Below are 21,144 nucleotides of genomic sequence, written 5' to 3' on the forward strand. Positions count from 1 at the left end.
ATCCAAAAATGGGCAGAAGACCTAAATAGACATTTCTGCAGAGAACACATACAGATGGCCAAGAGCCACATGAAAAGCTGCTCAACATCACTAATTATTAGAGAAATGTAATTGCAAAACTACAATGAGGTATCACCTCACACCAGTTAGAATGGGCATCGTCAGAAAATCTATAAACAACAAATGCTGGATAGGGTGTGGAGAAAAGGGAACCCTCTTGCACTGTTGGTGGGAATGTAAATTGATACAGCCACTATGAATAACCGCATGGAGGTTCCTTAAACAGCTAAAAAAAGAATTACCATATGACCCAGCAACCCCACTACTGGGCATATAACCAGAGGAACCCATAATTCAAAAAGAGTCATATATCACAATGTTCATTGCAGCGCTATTTACAATAGTCAGGTCATGGAAGCAACTTAAATGCCCATCGACAGACGAATGGATAAAGAAGATGTGGTACATTTATACAATGGAATATTACTCAGCCATAAAAAGGAACGAAATTGGGTCATTTGTAGAGATGTGGATGGACCTAGAGACTAAGTCAGAAAGAGAAAAACAAATATCATATATTAACACATATATGTGGAATGTAGAAAAATGGTACAGATGAACCAGTTTGCAAGGCAGAAATAAAGACACAGATGTAGAGAGAGAACAAACGTATGGACACCAAGCGGGGAAAGTGGGGGTGGATGGTGGTGGGATGAATTGGGCGATTGGGATTGACATATATACACTAATATGTGTAAAACTGATAACTAATAAGAACCTGCTGTATAAAAATAAGTAAATAAAAATCAAAAAAAAAAAAGAGTATCCCTTGGCAATATGTACAGTGGCTTAGAAGTGGATGAGAAAAGAAGCAGGCTGTTAAGACAGTCTATGGTCTGAATGTTTGTGCCCCCCCCCAAAACCCATATGTTGAAATATTAACTCCCAAAGGTGATGATATTAGTACGTGGGGCCTCTGGGAGGTGATTAGGCCATGAGGGTGGAACCTCCTTGAAAGGGATTAGTGTCCTTATAAAAGAGACTCCAGAGGGCTCCCTAGACCCTTCTGCCATGTGATGATACAATAAGAAGTATGTGACCCAGAAGCAGGCCACACTCAACCACACTGGCACCCTAATCTTGGACCACCAGCCTACAGAACCATGAGAAATAAATCTCTGTTTTTTATAACCTATTAAGTCTATGGTATTTTGTTATAGCAGCCCAAACTAATTAAAACAAATGGAATGCTATTTCATTAGCAAATATAAAATATGACAGCCTGGACCAGGGAAGCAGCAGTCAGATTAGAAAATAAGGAAAGATTCAAAGGGTTATTTTAGAGGAAGAATGAATGACTTTGGTGATTAATTATTATTATTAGTTAGATGTGAGGAGTAACAAAAAGGGTTGAACTTGAGATGGCAACAAGATTGATTTTAGTGACTGGATGATTGAGAATATCATTTTTCCAATGGTAAATACTAAATCTGGATGAGTTTCCTTTGTTTAGGGAAAGGGGAAATGTGGTTTAGGTAGCTCTTAACTTTTAATTTTTTTGATATTCCATTTTACGTAGAACAATCATTTCTATTTACCATACAATTTAAAGAAAGGAGAGGAGAGAAAAGAAGAACAAAGACCAAACAGTTGGTAAGAAAAAAAAATGTAAGAGAGGAAGGAAAAATGAAATGACAGAAAAGAGGAAGGGAGAATAAAAAAAAAAGGATTGAGAATATTATGAGAATGCTGTGGAAGAAATGAACATAGAGCTATATGCACCTTCACAGCAAACACGGCACTCACAGACAAGGACACTGACACACACACAGCTCAAGAACATACCTATAAAGAAGAGTAACAGAAATAAGCTCACAAAGTCCTTTGGACACACTGAGAAACAAAGAAAAGCCAGTCACACCCAGACATTTTCTCTAGACGACTGCTCCCATATTCTGGCCTTGAGAAATACTGCCATTCTAAAAACTCTGCTTGGATTCCTATAAATATAGGTATAAAACAGCACTAATGACTCTTAGTCCACAATAAAAATTTAACCAGAGACCAAAGGATCTCCATTCACTTAGCATTGTAATCAGCATTTTTCCATTCAGCTGTATCCACACACTGTCCTAAGGAGTTTTGTTTATAGTTTCTGGAGCTCTTTCCACTACTCATTACTCTGTGATTCCATACAAGGGATTTCTCTTTCTAATCAGCTGGCTTCGCACACTCAAGCTCCTGTAATATGGAATCCCTGGAAGTTCTATGAACATCCTGTGCTTGCCTCACTTCCTTATCTTACCACAAGGAGTTACCTTGGAATGAAATGTCCTTCCCCTACCCTTGTCTTCCAACCTAATTTTTTTTTAGTACTCACTATACGCTAGTCCTAGATATGGCCCTGGAAATACAAAGATGAATAGACAGAGACATTGCCCTCAAGTGTCAGCAATGGCATGTGAATAAATACATAGAGTACAATGGATGCTATTTTAAAAAGTGATAGTAGGTAGGGTGATGGCACAAGGGAGGAAGTAAACCACTTTGCCTCAGCAAAAGCTTCAAATAGGAAGTCAGGCCTGTGCTAGGTATTTAAGGATTAGTTGACAAAAATGTGGTATATGCATGCAATGGAATATTATTTGGCCTTAAAAGGGAAGGAAATTATGACACATGCTACAACATGGATGTACCCTGAAGACATTATGCTAAGTGAAATAAGACAGTCACAAAAGAACAAATACTGTATGATTATACTTATATGAGGTACCTAGGAAAATTCATAAAGACAGAAAGTGGAATGGTGGCTGCCAGGGGCTTGTGGCAGGTGGAAATGGGGAGTTGTTTAATGGGTACAGAATTTCAGTTTTACACAATGAAGAAAGGTTCAGAGAAGGATGGTGGTAATGGTTGCATAATAATGTGAATGTACCTATTGCCACTGAGTTGCAGACTTAAAAATGGTTACAACAGTAAAGTTTAAGTATATTTTACCACGATTTTTAAAAATGAATCAACATTCACCAGAGGAACAAAGCTAAGAGAAAATTTAAATAAGAATACACGCAAAACCATGAATATGTGAAACAGCATCGCACGAGAGTTCTTAGAAAAATTAATTCTAAGTCAGGGAAAAGAGAAGAACAAAAAGTGATCAGATTGGCGAGATATGCAAGGGCCAGATCAAAAAAAGTCTTGTGTCTAAAGATCAAAAACACTTTGTAGGCAATGTTTAAACTTTATCTGATAGTGTGGAAACAATCTGAGCAGAATATTAGAGTTTATAAATATCTCTTTAAATGTTGGCATCACTCAGGCTCTGCCCTTACCCCACTTTACTTCTCAATATATACACTCCAACTGTATGTTCTCATCCACTGGATTCAACAGCAATCTATACACAGATTTCAATCACATAGATGTCTCTATCCCCTGGAGCCCTGTATATCAAATCTCCCACTTAACAATTCTGCCTGGGTGTCTCAAAGCACTTCAAAATCAACATGTTTAAGACTGAATTATCTCTCATTTCTACCTTCTCCCATCACTTCTAAGCCTGTTTCTTGCCTTAAAGCTCTATCTAAATAAATGGTATACTGTCAAATAAGTCATCCAAGCCAGAAACCGAGACTTTGAACTCCCAGCACCTACCCCTATAGTAGCGGGCACTCAATAAACACTTGTTAAGTGATTTGCAGAGCAACAGAGTGGACACTGCAAAACGGGGTGAAGGTAAGTGCTGAAGGAAGGAAGGAATCCAATAAAATAGCCAAGGAGAGAAATGAGAAGTCCCTAAACTTGAAAAGGAGTCTAAGAAATTAAGCGGAAGTCATACATTTGACAGAACTACTTAAACAATATATATGCCAAAAAAATGTATAGGCATATTGCTTAAATAATCTAAAATACTTGATACACTTGTATAAGCTAAATAAAATTTTCCCATTCTACATTTCTTTCCTTTCTCTTCATTTCCTTTAGAATAATTGAAATATCAGTAGAGTTTAGGCAAATCATAATTTGATCATACAAAAGAAGGGGCCATATGAAAATTTCTGAACAAGTTTACATGTCAATCTTTTTTTAATAATGCCTTCCACATAAATCTACTTCTCAATCAGGCATCTGCTAAATGCTTGAAAACATTTCAAATAAATAAATTGCTTGGAAGTATCCCACAACTCTTTTAGAGTTCCTGAAATGACAATTAGAACCAATTGAGATCATAAAATTCCTGAGCTTAAATGACCTCAGAGGTCCTTTAATCTAATACTTAAATGCTATTTGTTTTTTGGTTTTTTTTCGCACACACACACTGTATTTTATTTTTACAAGAGATAAATAAACTGACACCAAGCATTGTAAATGGATGACCACAATGAAAGCAACAATGATTGCAATTGCCAAACATGAAACACACTCATACTATGTCACAACATTGACATTCAGTCCAGTAATCCTCCACTGTAACAGCTCCTTTACTTTGCAGTGAAAATTCATTTGTATATTTTTTGCCTCTGAGTTCTTGAGGGATTTTTTTTTATTCAAACAGAAAGTCACAAAAATTATAATCATCCTCATCAGTTCACTCAGTCCCATGTAATTATTTTTTTTATCTTGATCTTTTGTTAGCACTTTTATGAATTCATCAGTTTTCCATTAGAGTTCTGAAAATGCTTATTCATTCAGTTCAGCAGTATAGTCAGTTACCAGAAACCTGTACTTGTCAGAGTCTTATCCATGAATTCCTTGAAGATGAAACCCTTTTATAAGAACATTTTGCAAAAGCACCAGAATACACCCAGAACTGTCTGTAAATGACAAAAGACTTAAAAATGACCACGGTTAAAGATTTGATGAAAGTTCATAATAATGCAATTGACAAGGAAATTTAGTTATTTCTGAGATATACAGTTTAAAGTAATAACTAGAATTATGACTTATAACATTATACTAGAACGTATAAGATTTTTAGAAATTTCATGTAATGTATGAAACATTTATATTAACATATTTCCATACAAATAACCCAAAGAAAGTTTAGTATTAGTTGTTTCTTTTCGTTTGGTTTGTTTTTTATACTGCAGGTTATTATTACTCATCAATTTTATACACATCAGTGTATACATATCAATCCCAATTGCCCAATTCAGCACACCACCATCCCCACCCCACCGCGGTTTTCCCCCCTTGGTGTCCATACATTTGTTCTCTACATCTGTGTCTCAACTTCTGCCCTACAAACCGGTTCATCTGTACCATTTTTCTAGGTTCCACATACATGCGTTAATATACGATATTTGTTCTTCTCTTTCTGACGTACTTCACTCTGTATGACAGTCTTTAGATGCATCCACGTCTCAAGAAAAGACTAAATTTCATTCCTTTTATGGCTGAGTAATATTCCATTGTATATATGTACCACATCTTCTTTATCCAATCGTCTGTCAATGGGCATTTAGGTTGCTTCCATGACCTGGCTATTGTAAATAGTGCTGCAATAAACACTGGGGTGCATGTGTCTTTTTGAATCATGGTTTTCTCTGGGTATATGCCCAGTAGTGGGATTGCTGGATCATATGGTAATTCTATTTTTAGGTTTTTTTTTTTTTTTTTGTGGTACGCGGGCCTCTCACTGTTGTGGCCTTTCCCGTTGCGGAGCCCAGGCTCCAGATGCACAGGCTCAGCGGCCATGGTCCACGGGCGCAGCCGCTCCGCGGCATGTGGGATCTTCCCAGACCGGGGCATGAACCCGTGTCCCCTGCATCGGCAGGCGGACTCTCAACCACTGCGCCACCAGGGAAGCCCTATTTTTAGGTTTTTAAGAAACCTCCATACTGTTCTCCATAGTGGCTGTATCAATTTACATTCCCACCAACAGTGCAAGAGGGTTCCCTTTTCTCCACACCCTCTCCAGCATTTGTTGTTTGTAGATTTTCTGATGATGCCCATTCTAACTGGTGTGAGGTGATACCTCATCGTAGTTTTGATTTGCATTTCTCTAATTATTAGTGATGTCGACCAGCTTTTCATGTGCTTCTTGGCCATCTGTATGTCTTCTTGGCAGAAATGTCTATTTAGGTCTTCTGCCCATTTTTGGATTGGGTTGTTTGTTTCTTTAATATTAAGCTGCATGAGCTGTTTATATGTTTTGGAGATTAATCCTTTGTCTGTTGCTTCATTTGCAAATATTTTCTCCCATTCTGAGGGTTGTCTTTTCATCTTGTTTATGGTTTCCTTTGCTGTGCAAAAGCTTTTAAGTTTCATTAGGTCCCATTTGTTTATTTTTGTTTTTACTTCCATTACTCTAGGAGGTGGATCAAAACAGATCTTGCTGTGATTTATGTCAAAGAGTGTTCTTCCAAAGTTTTCCTCTAAGGGTTTTATAGTGTCCGGCCTTACATTTAGGTCTCTAATCCATTTTGAGTTTATTTTTGTGTATGGTGTTAGGGAGTGTTCTAATTACAGTCTTTTACATGTAGCTGCCCAGTTTTCCCAGCACCACTTATTGAAGAGACTGTCTTTTCTCCATTGTATATCTTTGCCTCCTTTGACATAGATTAGTTGACCACAGGTGTGTGGGTTTACCTCTGGGCTTTCTATCTGGTTCCATTGATCTATGTTTCTGTTTTTGTGCCAGTACCATATTGTCTTGATTACTATAGCTTTGTAGTATAGTCTGAAGTCAGGGAGTCTGATTCCTCCTGCTCTGTTTTTTTCCTTCAATACTGCTTTGGCTATTTGGGGTCTTTTGTTTCTCCATACAAATTTTAAGATGCTTTGTTCTAGTTCCGTAAAAAATGCCATTGGTAATTTGAAGGGATTGCATTGAATCTGTAGATTGCTTTGGGTAGTATAGTCATTTTCACAATTTTGATTCTTCCAATCCAAGAACATGTTATATCTCTCCATCTGTTGGTATCATCTTTAATTTCTTTCATCAGTGTCTTACAGTGTTCTGCATACAGGTCTTTTGTCTCCCTAGGTAGGTTTATTCCTAGGTATTTTATTCTTTTTGTTGCAATGGTAAATGGGAGTCTTTCCATAATTTCTCTTTCAGATTTTTCATCATTAGTGTATAGGAATACAAGAGATTTCTGTACATTAGTTTTGTATCCTGCAACTTTACCAAATTCACTGATTAGCTCTAGTAGCTTTCTGGTGGCATCTTTAGGATTCTCTATGTATAGTATCATGTCATCTGCAAACAGTGACAGTTTTACTTCTTCTTTTCCAATTTGGATTCCTTTTATTTCTTTTTCTTCTCTGATTGCCGTGGCTAGGACTTCCAAAACTATGTTGAATAATAGTGGTGAGAGTAGACATCCTTGTCTTGTTCCTGATCTTAGAAGAAATGCTTTCAGTGTTTCACCACTGAGAATGATGTTTGCTGTGGGTTTGTCGTATATGGCCTTTATATGTTGAGGTAGGTTCCCTGTATGCCCACTTTCTGGAGAATTTTTATCATAAATGGTGTTGAATTTTGTCAAAAGCTTTTTCTGCATCTATTGAGATGATCATATGGTTTTTATTCTTCAATTTGTTAATATGGTGTATCACATTGATTGATTTGCATATATTGAAGAATCCTCACGTCCCTGGGATAAATCTCACTTGATCATGTTGTATGATCCTTTTAATGTGTTGTTGGATTCCGTTTGCTAGTATTTTTTTTTTTTTTTTTTTGCGGTATGCAGGCCTCTCACTGTTGTGGCCTCTCCCATTGCGGAGCACAGGCTCTGGACGCGCAGGCTCAGCAGCCGTGGCTCAAGGGTCCAGCTGCTCCACGGCATGTGGGATCCTCCCAGACCGGGGCACAAACCTGCATCCCCTGCATTGGCAGGTGGACTCAACCACTGCGCCACCAGGGAAGCCCCTGTTTGCTAGTATTTTGTTGAGGATTTTTGCATCTAAATTCATCAGTGATATTGGTCTGTAATTTTCTTTTTTTGTAGTATCTTTGGTTTTGGTACCAGGGTGATGGTGGCCTCAGAAAATGAGTTCGGGAGTGTTCCTTCCTCCCCAGTTTTTTGGAAGAGTTTGAGAAGGATGGGTTTTAGCTCTTCTCTAAATGTTTGGTAGAATTCACCTGTGAAGCCATCTGGTCCTGGACTTTTGTTTGTTGGAAGATTTTTAATCACAGTTTCAATTTCATTACTTGTGATTGGTCTGTTCATATTTTCTGTTTCTTCCTGGTTCAGCCTTGGAAGGTTATATCTTTCTAAGAATTTGTCCATTTCTTCCACGTTGTCCATTTTATTGGCACAGAGTTGCTTGTAGTAGTCTCTTAGGATGCTTTTATTTCTGCGGTGTCTGTTGTAACTTCTCCTTTCCATTTCTAATTTTATTGATTTGAGTCCTCTCCTTCTTTTTCTTCATGAGTCTGGCTAATAGTTTATCAGTTTTGTTTATCTTCTCAAAGAACCAGATTTTAGTTTTATTGATCTTTGCTATTGTTTTCTTTGTTCCTATTTCATTTATTTCTGCTCCGGTCTTTACGATTTCTTTCCCTCTGCTAATTTTGGGTTTTGTTTGTTCTTCTTTCTCTAGTTCCTTTAGGTGTAAGGTTACATTGTTTACTTGAGATTTTTCTTATTTCTTAAGGTAGGTTTGTATAGCTATAAATTTCACTCTTAGAACTGCTTTTGCTGCATCCCATAGGTTTTGGATCATCGTGTTTTCATTGTCATTTGTCTCTAGGTATTTTTTGATTTCCTATTTGACTTCTTACGTGATCTCTTGGTTATTTAGTAATGTATTGTTTAGCCTCCATATGTTTGTGTTTTTTACTGTTTTTCCCCTGTAATTCATTTCTAATATCATATGTTGTGGTCAGAAAAGATGCTTGATATGATTTCAATTTTCTTAAATTTACTGAGGCTTGATTTGTGACCCAAGATGTGATCCTAAATGCTATTTGAACACTTATAATAGCAGACAACTCACTACCTCATTAGGCAGTTCAGTTAAACTTCTAACAATTTTTTTCATAATGAGCCAAAGTTTACCACATAATAAGATTTCAAACATTTGACATTCATGATTATGTATGCTTCAACCAAACTAATAATATTCTATTGATGCAGCAATCCCAGTTCTGGGTATATATTTAAAGAAGTTGAAATCAGGATTTGACTGATCCTGTTGAACCAGGATTCAACAGATACCCTGTGGGTATATGATCTAAAGATACCCACATTCCCATGTTCACTGCAGCATTATGCACAACATCTAAGACATGGAAACAACCTAAATGTTCTGCAATGGATGGATAAAAAATGTGGTATATATAAGATGGAATATTATTCAGCCTTAAAAACGAAGGAAATCCTGTTAATGCTGTTCAATGGGAAGGTTAACTCTCACTTAACTGCTTCTCTTTTCTTCTCTGTTTACCCAGGCAGCATGATACAGTGGAAAGACCTTTGGACAGAAAGGTTGGAAATGCATTTTTGAGGTTTTTTAACTCCCTGAGTGACCTTTGTGCTTTAGTTTTTTCTTGTGAGGTGAGGAAAACAGTCCAGAAGGTTTCCTAAGGTATTCTCCAATTCCACCCCATAGTCTGTATTATACCAACAATGCAATTTAAGCATATTTACTGTAGGTTCAAATAATATGGGGAGAAGGAGAAGCTGAGTTCAGGAGAAGAGGAAAAGATATTTAAAAAGAAGAAAGCTAAATGGGTTTGAAGAATGGAATCAAGAAATTCACAATACAAAATACTAAAATTACAAGACAATTCCACTTACAAATGATTGTTCTATGCCAAATATGGTGAAAAAAATTCCAGAAGATGGAGGAAACACTTTACCTGATATTTAGTAGCTTCAGTGCATTTAGCAGCACTCCCCTTTTTACATCATAGTCTATTTTCTGATCAGTTCCAAAGCTTGGAGCTCGATTGATCTGAAATTTACAAAGAAAACAATAAGTAAACAAATGTTGGTAGGTCAATCAATATGCAGTACAAATTTGTTAATTTAATGTGGGATCCCCAACCAGTAGGACTCTACAATAAATCTCAAAGCACTATATGGTAGATGGCCCAGTCACCATTGCCACTCCTCCCTTCCCCAACACCTTAAGTCAAGGAGTTGCAAGGAATTGACTGTCATCACTGCCCCTTCCCCCTGCTGCCTTAGCTTCAGATGTTCAGTCAGCATATCTGCCCTCTCCCTCCTCTCCACTCTCTCCAATCTATTACTCCATGAACTCTAGGTCTTAACTTTAGGAAGTTAAAGTGACTCATCCAGACAAAAAGGTTGGAGGACCAGTAATAACAATAACAATAATAAAAATGGAACAAAAAATAATAGGGATATTACCAATATAGTAGTAATTATATTCATGTATGTATTTCCCATATTGAAATTATCAGTGCCCTCTTTTCACTGCTTTCAGATCTTCTGGATGAATATGTCTATTGTTGCCTGAAAAATAAATTGTATTTCTTTCTTCCTGGGTCAGACAATAATTCATCAATTTTCATTTCATTTCATTGAAATTACTCAGAGGATACCATTAAAGGTAGCTGCAAACTAACCTCTATGAGCTTTTCTAACTGTTTAAGGAGTCATGGGAATAACTGAGCCATTTGTGGTTGTTCTTTCCCACATCATTTCTAGGATTTCACTAAGAAGAAAAATAAGAAGTAACTACATATACCCTGAAATCTAGTATATAATATATTACCACTTCAAGAGCTGGAGTGTTTGTTTTTGTCTTTGTTGTTTTGGGTTTTATTGTTGTTGTTGTTGTTGTTATGAAAATGTAATTGGGATAGCAGATGTTTAAGAAAATTACTCAATTAATTCAGTTGGTGAGAACACTGCTGAGTTCAAAACTACAGCTTTGCTTCATGACCACCAACTAACTCCACAGGCTATCTCAAAAAACATGCATGCTACTCCTCATAGAGGAGGGTCATCTTATACAAAACCATCACCACAAAAGACAAGATAACTGACAACACGCATTTTACAACTGGCAGCTGAAGGAAATGCCACATTACACTTAAGAAATCATCCAGGAATACAAATGCCTCTAAATATAAATGTGGCACAAGATCACTGCAGAAAAATTAGAAACAGAAGCCAAACAAACAACAGAAAGATCACCTGCAATTCCACTACCTTGTGTCTTGTTAACCATTTGATAAATGGTGCTCCAGATATTTGCTATGTATACATTTTATAATATTCATTTGCCTTCCAATATATCTCTATACTAAATATACTACTTTATAATCCAAGGTTTTCTCTTAATAATGTATTGTGAAAATCTTTCATGTCATCATTTTGATAGTTACCTGGTATTCCTTGTATAGAATTATGGCAAACTGTATTTTTTTCAATAGAGAAATGCCTTACTATATTATGCCTTTGCTGATTTCTGATATAGAAGGTGATGAACATATTCTTGTCTGTGTGATGTGGTCTCAAGGGGAAGAGAATAGCTTGGTAATTGCAAGAACATCCATTTATTCCAGGTAAATTTGAAAAAGGAAGTTTATTAATCTACTACTTTAAAGCTCCAAGTATTTCCTCTTACAAGTGCAGAGAAAGCGTAAAGTAATGTTTTTATATGAAAAAAGTTTCAACCATTCAATACTGATTCAAATCTCTGGAATTTGAAAAACAAAGATAGTTCTGCTACTACATGTAACAGGATTATTAAAAAAAAAAAACATTTTTGAACTGATGATTAAGTGTTTTACTGAAATGTTATCTATCTTTATAGAATTCCTCAGTGCTTCATTCTAAAACTGCAGTCTGGAATTCTGCCAAGCATATCCCTCCTCCAGGATGGTAGACAGTCTTGGTACAACATAATCTCAGACCCTCTCTCTTTTCTATTTCAGATTCTTCACTCTACTCTCATGCAAGAGAAATTGGTCTATCAAGAAATGTACCTACACATCAAATAAACTAATACGTGGAAAGGTAGAAAAACTTAATTCAATTAACATTTTGGATTTTTTCTTTAAATTTTATGAGAAAGGTAAAGAAAAAAATAAAAGAAAAACCACAAATGGCTGACAGAAGAAACGCTGAAAATTAGGGTTCCATCCAGCCCAAGTTCTATTCTATAACGTGGATGGCTTCTTTTGGTTCTCATTTCCTAAGCCAACTGTAAAACAAACAAAACCCACAAGTGTTAGAGTCTTAAAGCTCAGCAGCTTGTAAATGCGTGCAAAAAGGAAAATTATTAGAAAGCAAATTAAATTAATAAATACTATTTATTAACCAACCAAATCACAGTTTTATTATCAAGATAAGCACAATCATTTCATGCACACATAAAAGTTTCCATAATAGATTCTGTGCTCCTAAATTAGTGCTGTTTCCTCCGACCAGTAACTTCTCCCAGCCCCAGCCCCTACCCCACTTTCTACCACCTTAAATACTCCTCAGGTGTTCCCTCTTCTGCAAAGACATTTTTTTAACTCTCAAATTTACACATGTACACAGAGAAATTAGTCACTCTGCTTGTGCTGGCTCCTTATTCCCTACTTATACTTGTAAATACTAGCATAAACACATATCTGAGTCCCCACTAGACCAGGACAACCTTATTTTTCTTCTATCTCCACCATCTGGCCCAATGATTTGTTGACATTAATTCAAGGATACTTAAAATATTAGCATTATATTTATACTCCACTCAATTTCCATGTTTTTCCCTAAAAATGTTTTCTATGATTGAAAATTTCTGCAATTTGCCACTACGAATCATTGCCTGCAATTATTCCAGTCAACTAAAAGTTAACATGTTCAGAGGCACTCTCCACCTAATTCCACTTGATGGCGCCAAAAGGTTTTTAACCAATGTATATTAGAAGTACTATGATTGCAGCCAGGAGAAAATACAAAGGAAGATCTAAATAAGATTCTTTAAACTGTTTTGATATAATAAATGTTCATTACCCACAGCTGTTGGTTATTGCGGAGTTTTTAAATGGTTATGATTGATCTGAAAATGATGAAAGAATGAATAGAAATTGAAAAGACGTTATTGTGGAGTTTTTTAATGGTTCTTATTGATCTGGAAATGATGGAGAAAATAAAGTATAAAGAAACATGAATGTAAACAATAGTATTTCTGAGCCTTTAAAAAATACAGAACCATTTAGTCAATTCTGATCTACCAAGCTAATGGTAAGCTCCAGTTAGGCAAGTGCTTTTAAAAACAGGTAAATAAAACATATATAAAATCATTATTCCTTGCTATTCTTTCAGTTCTACTTCATGCATACTGCCTTCACTTCTTTCCCACTCCATCAAAGCTAAAAGACAAGCAACAGGGGCAGAAAAAAAAAAATACAGGTAAAAACAGGAAAGGAAAGTAAGAAGAGGAAAACAGCAAAAATAAAGGAAGAAAATGTTAGGCCTTAGGTGAAGGGCCATAGTCCAGAGTCAAGTGCTTTCATATCCAAGGAATGGAGGAAGCAAAATGATAATCAAAATTCTTCACATTTATCATATTTCTAGGACCCAGGCAGGAGCAAAATTTGAATACCTGACAGAACTGTATTTGATTGGAAATATAATACACATTATTTGCTCATAGTAGATTCAACACACACACAAATGAAACCAGTAGCCCTCAAACTGGAAAAGTGTTCTTTCCTAAAAATGTATTTTGAGTGTCTTGATCTCACCTATCACTCATTCAATTTGCTTTTGCAAACCTTGATATTACAGATGTAACTTCTAACTTCTAAATCATTAACAAAAAAAGAGATAACCAGCTTAAAATGACAGGTAGTTGTTGATGATATCTTCTACAGTAATATTTTCCTTAAAATGTAACTAATCTAGTAAACACTGTTTAGGTAGGTGTTATTTTCCTGACAAAGTTTCCTAAACACAGTATTCTGTGGCCATGTGATCTATGATCATGGAGCTCGATGATCAGAGCCACATAGTCTATGATCAGGGAGCTTAGGGGAATTGCTGGATGTGGTACTGTGTGACTTCTAAGGTTTCTTCTGTATACAATATAAATACAAACATGACTGAAAAGGTACAAAAATCTTAGACATTATTTTTATTTTGCCTTTATATTATTCTATATTTTCCAAATGATCTTTTATAATGGAAGAAAAATAATGACGACTGACCAAACCAGGGTCTGGCAGGAAGCCCAAAGGCACAGTTCACAGGCTAGACATGAGGGGAGCCCCAGGCACGTAATATGGCCTTAAAGGAGAATTCATGTCACCTGGGGTGTTAAGTATTAACTACTGATTAATGAACTAATTGGAGCCTCTCTCCTCCTAGAGACTTTGAAGGGGAGACACACTGAAGGCAGGGAGCTACAGTCCTGCAGCCTAGGCACCCACGGAGAGGAAAGACAACAACCAGAAGTCATAAAGTGGTAGAGCTGTGAGGCTGAGAAAATAGTGGAGAGAGTAGACAACAAATCAGTAAAAGCAGATCCATGTGTATATGCAGAATGCCTAACCTAGAAATTCACCCAGTGCTAATTTGGGAAAAGTAGGATTAAATACACTGACCCACTATCGGAACTGTTCTATTCCCCGAATGCTCATTCTCTTCCTCCCACATACTCTATTCAGTCTTCTTTCTGCTCAGTTAATGAAACAACTGTGCCAAGTACACATGTAAGAAACATTTGTTTTAGTACACAAGAATAGGGATCACAGGGCCCCTGAACGAATATGGCAGAGTAGAAGGATGTGCTCTCACTCCCTCTTGCGAGAACACCAGAATCACAACTAGCTGCTGGACAATCATCAACAGGAAGACACTGCAACTCACCAAAAAAGATACCCCACATCCAAAGACAAAGGAGAAGCCACAATGAGATGGCAGGAGGAGCGCAATTGCAAAAAAATCAAATCCCATAACTGCTGGTGGGTGACTCACAGACTGGCGAACACTTATGCCACAGAAGTCCACCCACTGGAGTGAAGGTTCTGACCCCACGTCAGGCTGCCCAACCTGTGGATCCACCAATGGGAGGAGGAATTCCTAGAGAATCAGACTTTGAAGGCTAGCAGGATTTGATTGCAGGACTTCGACAGGACTGGGGGAAACAGAGACTCCACTCTTGGAGGGCACACACAAAGTAGTGTGCATATCGGGACCCAGGAGAAGGAGCAGTGACCCCAGGGGAGACTGAACCAGACCTACCTGCTAGTGTTGGAGGGTCTCTTGCAGAGGTGGGTGGTCACTGTGGCTCACCATGGGAACAAGGACACTGGCAGCAGAAGGTTGGGAAGTACTCCTTGGCATGAGCCCTCCCAGAGTCTGCCATTAGCCCCACCAAAGAGCCCAGGTAGGCTGCAGTGTTGGGTGGCCTCAGGCCAAACAACAAACAGGGAGGGAACCCAGCCCCACCCATCAGCAGTCAGGCAGATTAAAGTTTTGCTGAGCTCTGCCCACCAGAGCAACAGTCAGCTCTACCTACCACCAGTCCCTCCCATCAGGAAACTTGCACAAGCCTCTTACATAGCCTCATCAACCAGAGGGCAGACAGGAGAAGCAAGAAGAACTACAATCCTGAAGCCTGTGGAACAAAAACCACATTCACAGAAAGACAGAAAAGATGAAAAGGGAGAGGGCTATGTCCCAGATGAAGGAACAAGATAAAACCCCAGAAAAAGAACTAAATAAAGTGGAGATAGACAACATTCCAGAAAAAGAACTCAGAATAATGATAGCGAAGATGATCCAGGACCTCGGAAAAAGAATGGAGGCAAAGATCGAGAAGAGGCAAGAAATGTTCAACAAAGATCTAGAAGAATTAAAGACCAAACAAACAAAGATGAACAATACAATAACTTTAGTGAAAAATACACTAGAAGGAATCAATAGCAGAATAACTGAGGCAGAAGAATGGATAAGTGACCTGGAAGACAGAATGGAGGGATTCACTGCTGCGGAGCAGAATAAAGAAAAAAGAATGAAAAGAAATGAAGACAGCCTAAGAGACCTCTAGGACAACATTAAACACAACAACATTTGCATTGTCGGGGTCCCAGAAGGAGAAGAGAGAGAGAAAGGACCAGAGAAAATATTTGAAGAGATTATAGTCGAAAACTTCCCTAACAAGGGAAAGGAAATAGCCATCCAAGTCCAGGAAGCACAGAGAATCCCATACAGGATAAACCCAAGGAGAAACATGCCGAGACACATAAAATCTAATTGGACAAAGTTAAAAACAAAGAAAAATTATTGAAAGCAGCAAGGAAGAAACAACAAATAACATACAAAGGAACTCCCATAAGGTTAACAGCTGATTTCTAAGCAGAAACTCTACAAGCCAGAAGGGATTAGCATGATATGCTTAAAGTGATGAAAGGTAAAAACCTACAACCAAGATTAGTCTACCCAGCAAGGATCTCATTCGGATTCGATGGAGAAATCAAAAGCTTTACAGACAAGCAAAATCTAAGAGAATTCAAAACCACCAAACCAGCTCTACAACAAATGCTAAAGAAACTTCTCTAACTGGGAAACACAAGACAAGAAAAGGACCTACAAAAACAAACCCAAAACAATTAAGAAAATGTTCACAGGAACATACATATTGATAATTACCTTAAACATGAATGGATTAAATGCTCCAACCAAAAGACACAGGCTCACTGAATGGTTACAAAAACAAGACCCATATATATGCTGTCTACAAGAGATCCACTTCAGACCTAGGGATACATACAGACTGAAAGTGATGGGATGGAAAAAGATACTCCATGCAAATAGAAATCAAAAGAAAGCTGGAGTAGCAACAATCATATCAGATAAAATAGACTTTAAAGAATATTACAAGAGACAAGGAAGGACATTACATAATGATCAAGGGATCGATCCAAGAAGAAGATATAAGAATTATAAATATATATGCACCCAACATAGGAGCACCTCGATACATAAGGCAGCTGCTAACAGCTATAAAAGAAGAAATTGACCGTAACACAGTAATAGTGGGGAACTTGAACACCTCACTTACACCAATGGACAGGTCATCCAAAATGAAAGTAAATAAGAAAACACAAGCTATAAATGACACAATAGACCAGATAGATTTAATTGATATTTATAGGACATTCCATCTAACAACAGGAGATTACACTTTCTTTTCAAGTGCGCATGGAACATTTTCCAGGATAGATCACATCTTGGGTCACAAATCAAGCCTCGGTAAATTTAAGAAAATTGAAATCATATCAAGCATCTTTTCTGACCACAATGCTATAAGATTAGAAATAAATTACAGGGAAAAAACCGTAAAAAACACAAACACATGGAGGCTAAACAATACGTTACTAAATAACCAATAGATCATGTAAGAAATCAAATAGGAAATCAAAAAATACGTAGAGACAAAAGACAATGAAACACGATGATCCAAAACCTAGAACTGCAAAAGCAGTTCTAGTGGGAAGTTTATAACAAGCCTATCTCAAGAAACAAGAAAAATTTCAAATAAACAATCTAACCTTACACCTAAAGAAACTAGAGAAAGAAGAACAAACAAAACCCAAAGTTAGCAGAAGGAAAGAACTCATCAAGATGAGAGCAGAAATAAATGAAATAGAAACAAAGAAAACAAAGCAAAGATCAGTAAAATTAAAAGCTGGTTCTTTGAGAAGATAAACAAAAATGATAAACCATTAGCCAGGCTCATCAAGAAAAGAAGGGAGAGGACTCAAATCAATAAAACCAGAAATGAAAAAGGAGAAGTTATAACAGACACCACAGAAATACAAAGCATCCTAAGAGACTACTACAAGCAACTCTTTGCCAAAAAAATGGACAACCTGGAAGAAACGGACAAATTCTTAGAAAGGTATAACCTTCCAAGACTGAACGAGGAAGAAACAGAATATATGAACAGACCAATCACAAGTAATGAAATTGAAACTGTGATTAAAAATCTTCCAACAAACAAAAGTCCAGGACCAGATGGCTTCACAGGTGAATACTATCAAACATTTAGAGAAGAGCAAACACCCATCCTTCTCAAACTCTTCCAAAAAACTTCAGTGTAAGGAACAGTCCCAAACTCATTCTATTAGGCCACCATCACACTGATACCAAAACCAGACAAAGATACTACAAAAAAAGAAAATTACAGACCAATATCACTGATGAATATAGATACAAAATCCTCAACAAAATAGTAGCAATCAGAATCCAACAACACATTAAAAGGATCATACAACATGATCAAGTGGGATTTAACCCAGGGATGCGAGGACTCTTCAATATAAGCGAATCAATCAATGTGATACACCATATTAACAAACTGAATAATAAAAACAATATGATCATCTCAATAGATGCAGAAAAAGCTTTTGACAAAATTCAACACCCATTTATGATAAAAATTCTCCAGAAAGTGGGCATAGAGGAAACCTATCTCAACATAATAAAGGCCATATACGACAAACCCACAGCAAACATCGTTCTCAATGGTGAAACACTGAAAGCATTTCCTCTAAGATCAGGAACAAGACAAGGTTGCCCACTCTCACCACTATTATTCAACATAGTTTTGGAAGTCCTAGCCATGGCAATCAAAGAAGAAAAAGAAATAAAAGGAATCCAAATTAGAAAAGAAGAAGTAAAACTGTCACTGTTTGCAGATGACATGATACTATACATAGAGAATCCTAAAGATGCCACCAGAAAACTACTACAGCTAATCAATGAATTTGGTAAAGTTGCAGGATACAAAACTAATGCACAGAAATCTCTTGCATTCCTATACACTAATGATAAAAAATCTGAAAGAGAAATTATAGAAACACTCCCATTTACCAATGCAACAAAAACAATAAAATACCTAGGAATAAACCTACCTAGGGAGACAAAAGACCCGTATGCAGAACACTATAAGACACTGATGAAAGAAATTAAAGATGATACCAACAGATGGAGAGATATACCATGTTCTTGGATTGGAAGAATCAAAATTGTGAAAATGACTATGCTACCCAAAGCAATCTACAGATTCAATGCAATCCCTATCAAATTACCAATGGCATTTTTTACAGAACTAGAAGAAAAAATCTTAAAATTTGTATGGAGACACAAAAGACCCCAAATAGCCAAAGCATTCTTGAGGGAAAAAAAACAGAGCTGGAGGAACCAGACTCACTGACATCAGACTATACTACAAAGCTATAGTAATCAAGACAATATGGTACTGGCACAAAAACAGAAACATAGATCAATGGAACAAGACAGAAAGCCCAGAGATACACCCACACACCTATGGTCAACTAATCTATGAAAAAGGAGGCAAGGATATATAATGGAGAAAATACAGTCTCTTCAATAAATGGTGCTGGGAAAATTGGACAGCTACATGCAAAAGAATGAAATTAGAACACTCCCTAACACCATACACAATAATAAACTCAAAATGGATTAAAGACCTAAATGTAAGACTGGACACTATAAAACTCTTAGAGGAAAACATAGGCAGAACACTCTCTGACATCAATCACACCAAGATACTTTTTGACCCACCTCCCAAAGAAATGGAAGTGAAAACAAAAATAAACAAATGGGACCTAATGAAACTTAAAAGCTTTTGCACAGCAAAGGAAACCATAAACAAGACAAAAACACAGCCTTCAGAATGGGAGAAAATATTTGCAAATGAATCAGCAGACAAAGGATTAATCTCCAAAATATATAAAGAGCTCATGCAGCTCAATATTAAAAAAACAAACAACCCAATCCAAAAATGGCAGAAGACCTAAATAGACATTTCTGCAAAGAAGACATACAGATGGCCAAGAGCCACATGAAAAGCTGCTCAACATCACTAATTATTAGAGAAATGTAATTGCAAAACTACAATGAGGTATCACCTCACACCAGTTAGAATGGGCATCATCAGAAAATCTACGAACAACAAATGCTGGAGAGGGTGTGGAGAAAAGGGAACCCTCTTGCACTGTTGGTGGGAATGTAAATTGATACGGCCACTATGGAGAACAGTATGGAGGTTCCTTAAAAAACTAAAAATAGAATTACCATATGATCCAGCATTCCCACTACTGAGCATATACCCAGAGAAAACCATAATTCAAAAAGACACATGCACCCAATGTTCATTGCAGCACTATTTACAATAGCCAGGTCATGGAAGCAACCTAAATGCCCATCGACAGACGAATGGATAAAGAAGATGTGGTACATATATACAATGGAATATTACTCAGCCATAAAAAGGAACGAAATTGGGTCATTTGTTGAGACGTGGATGGATCTAGAAACTGTCATACAGAGTGAAGTAAGTCAGAAAGAGAAAAACAAATATCGTATATTAATGCATATATGTGGAAACTAGAAAAATGGTACAGATTAACTGGTTTGCAGGGCAGAAATTGAGACACAGATATAGAAAACAAACATATGGACACCAAGGGGGGAAAGCCGCAGGGGGGTGGGCGTGGTGGTGTGAATTGGGCGATTGGGATTGACATGTATACACTGATGTGTATAAAATGGATGACTAATAAGAATCTGCTGTTTAAAAAAAATAAAATAAAATTCAAAAGAAAAAAAAAAAAAAGAGAGATCAGTTCTCTTTCTTCTTAAAGAAACGCCTTACCTCCAGAAGCCATGGCTTTAGTTTTCTATCCAACAAAATATCAAATCCCAGGACTTCGAAGCAGACACTTTCACTTCCTGGAGGTTGACCAGGTCTGCACATTCGATATGCATGCAGGACATGAGGTTCTGCTACAATCAGAGTCTTTACCACCAATTCCTGTAAAGATTGTCATTTAAAAAAAAGATGAAAAGCCTTATTTCTTTGTATCTCATTTACATACTTGGAAATCAGGCCTGGACTTACCAACTAGCATCCTGGCCAGGTTCACAAAGCTCTGTGGCATCTAACCCCTGCCACTGCTCTGACTTCATCTCACCCAACTCTCCCCCTGCCCACTGTGCTCCAGCCATGCTCCTCTTCTCTAGGCCTCTCACACTAGCTGATCCCTCTTCCTGGAACACTCTTCCCCCAATATTCCCATGTCTGGCCCCTTGATACTCAGAGAGTCCGTCCCTGACCCCTGAGTCAAAAGTAGGCACCCGTACATCATTCATTACTGTGTCACTACACAGCATAGGACCAGCTGATCTTTTTCTT

At 37.2% G+C, this 21,144-nt stretch overlaps 1 protein-coding gene across 2 annotated transcripts in view; it reads right to left on the bottom strand.

The window, feature by feature from the left end:
- Positions 1-21,144, bottom strand: part of TTLL7 (tubulin tyrosine ligase like 7) — a 149,992-nt gene that overhangs the window by 50,662 nt on the left and 78,186 nt on the right. For both annotated transcript variants that reach the window (XM_027114171.1, XM_027114170.1), the window contains 2 exons: positions 20,605-20,763; positions 9,815-9,909 (listed from right to left, as the gene is read on the bottom strand). In XM_027114171.1, coding sequence (XP_026969972.1) covers positions 9,815-9,909; positions 20,605-20,763 — 254 coding nt within the window. The remainder of the gene's footprint in view (positions 1-9,814; positions 9,910-20,604; positions 20,764-21,144) is intronic.

This window comes from Aethalodelphis obliquidens, unplaced genomic scaffold, assembly GCF_003676395.1.
Source record: "Aethalodelphis obliquidens isolate GAN/ISIS:26980383/991018 unplaced genomic scaffold, ASM367639v1 scaffold13, whole genome shotgun sequence".
NCBI classification, from domain to species: Eukaryota; Metazoa; Chordata; class Mammalia; order Artiodactyla; family Delphinidae; genus Aethalodelphis; species Aethalodelphis obliquidens.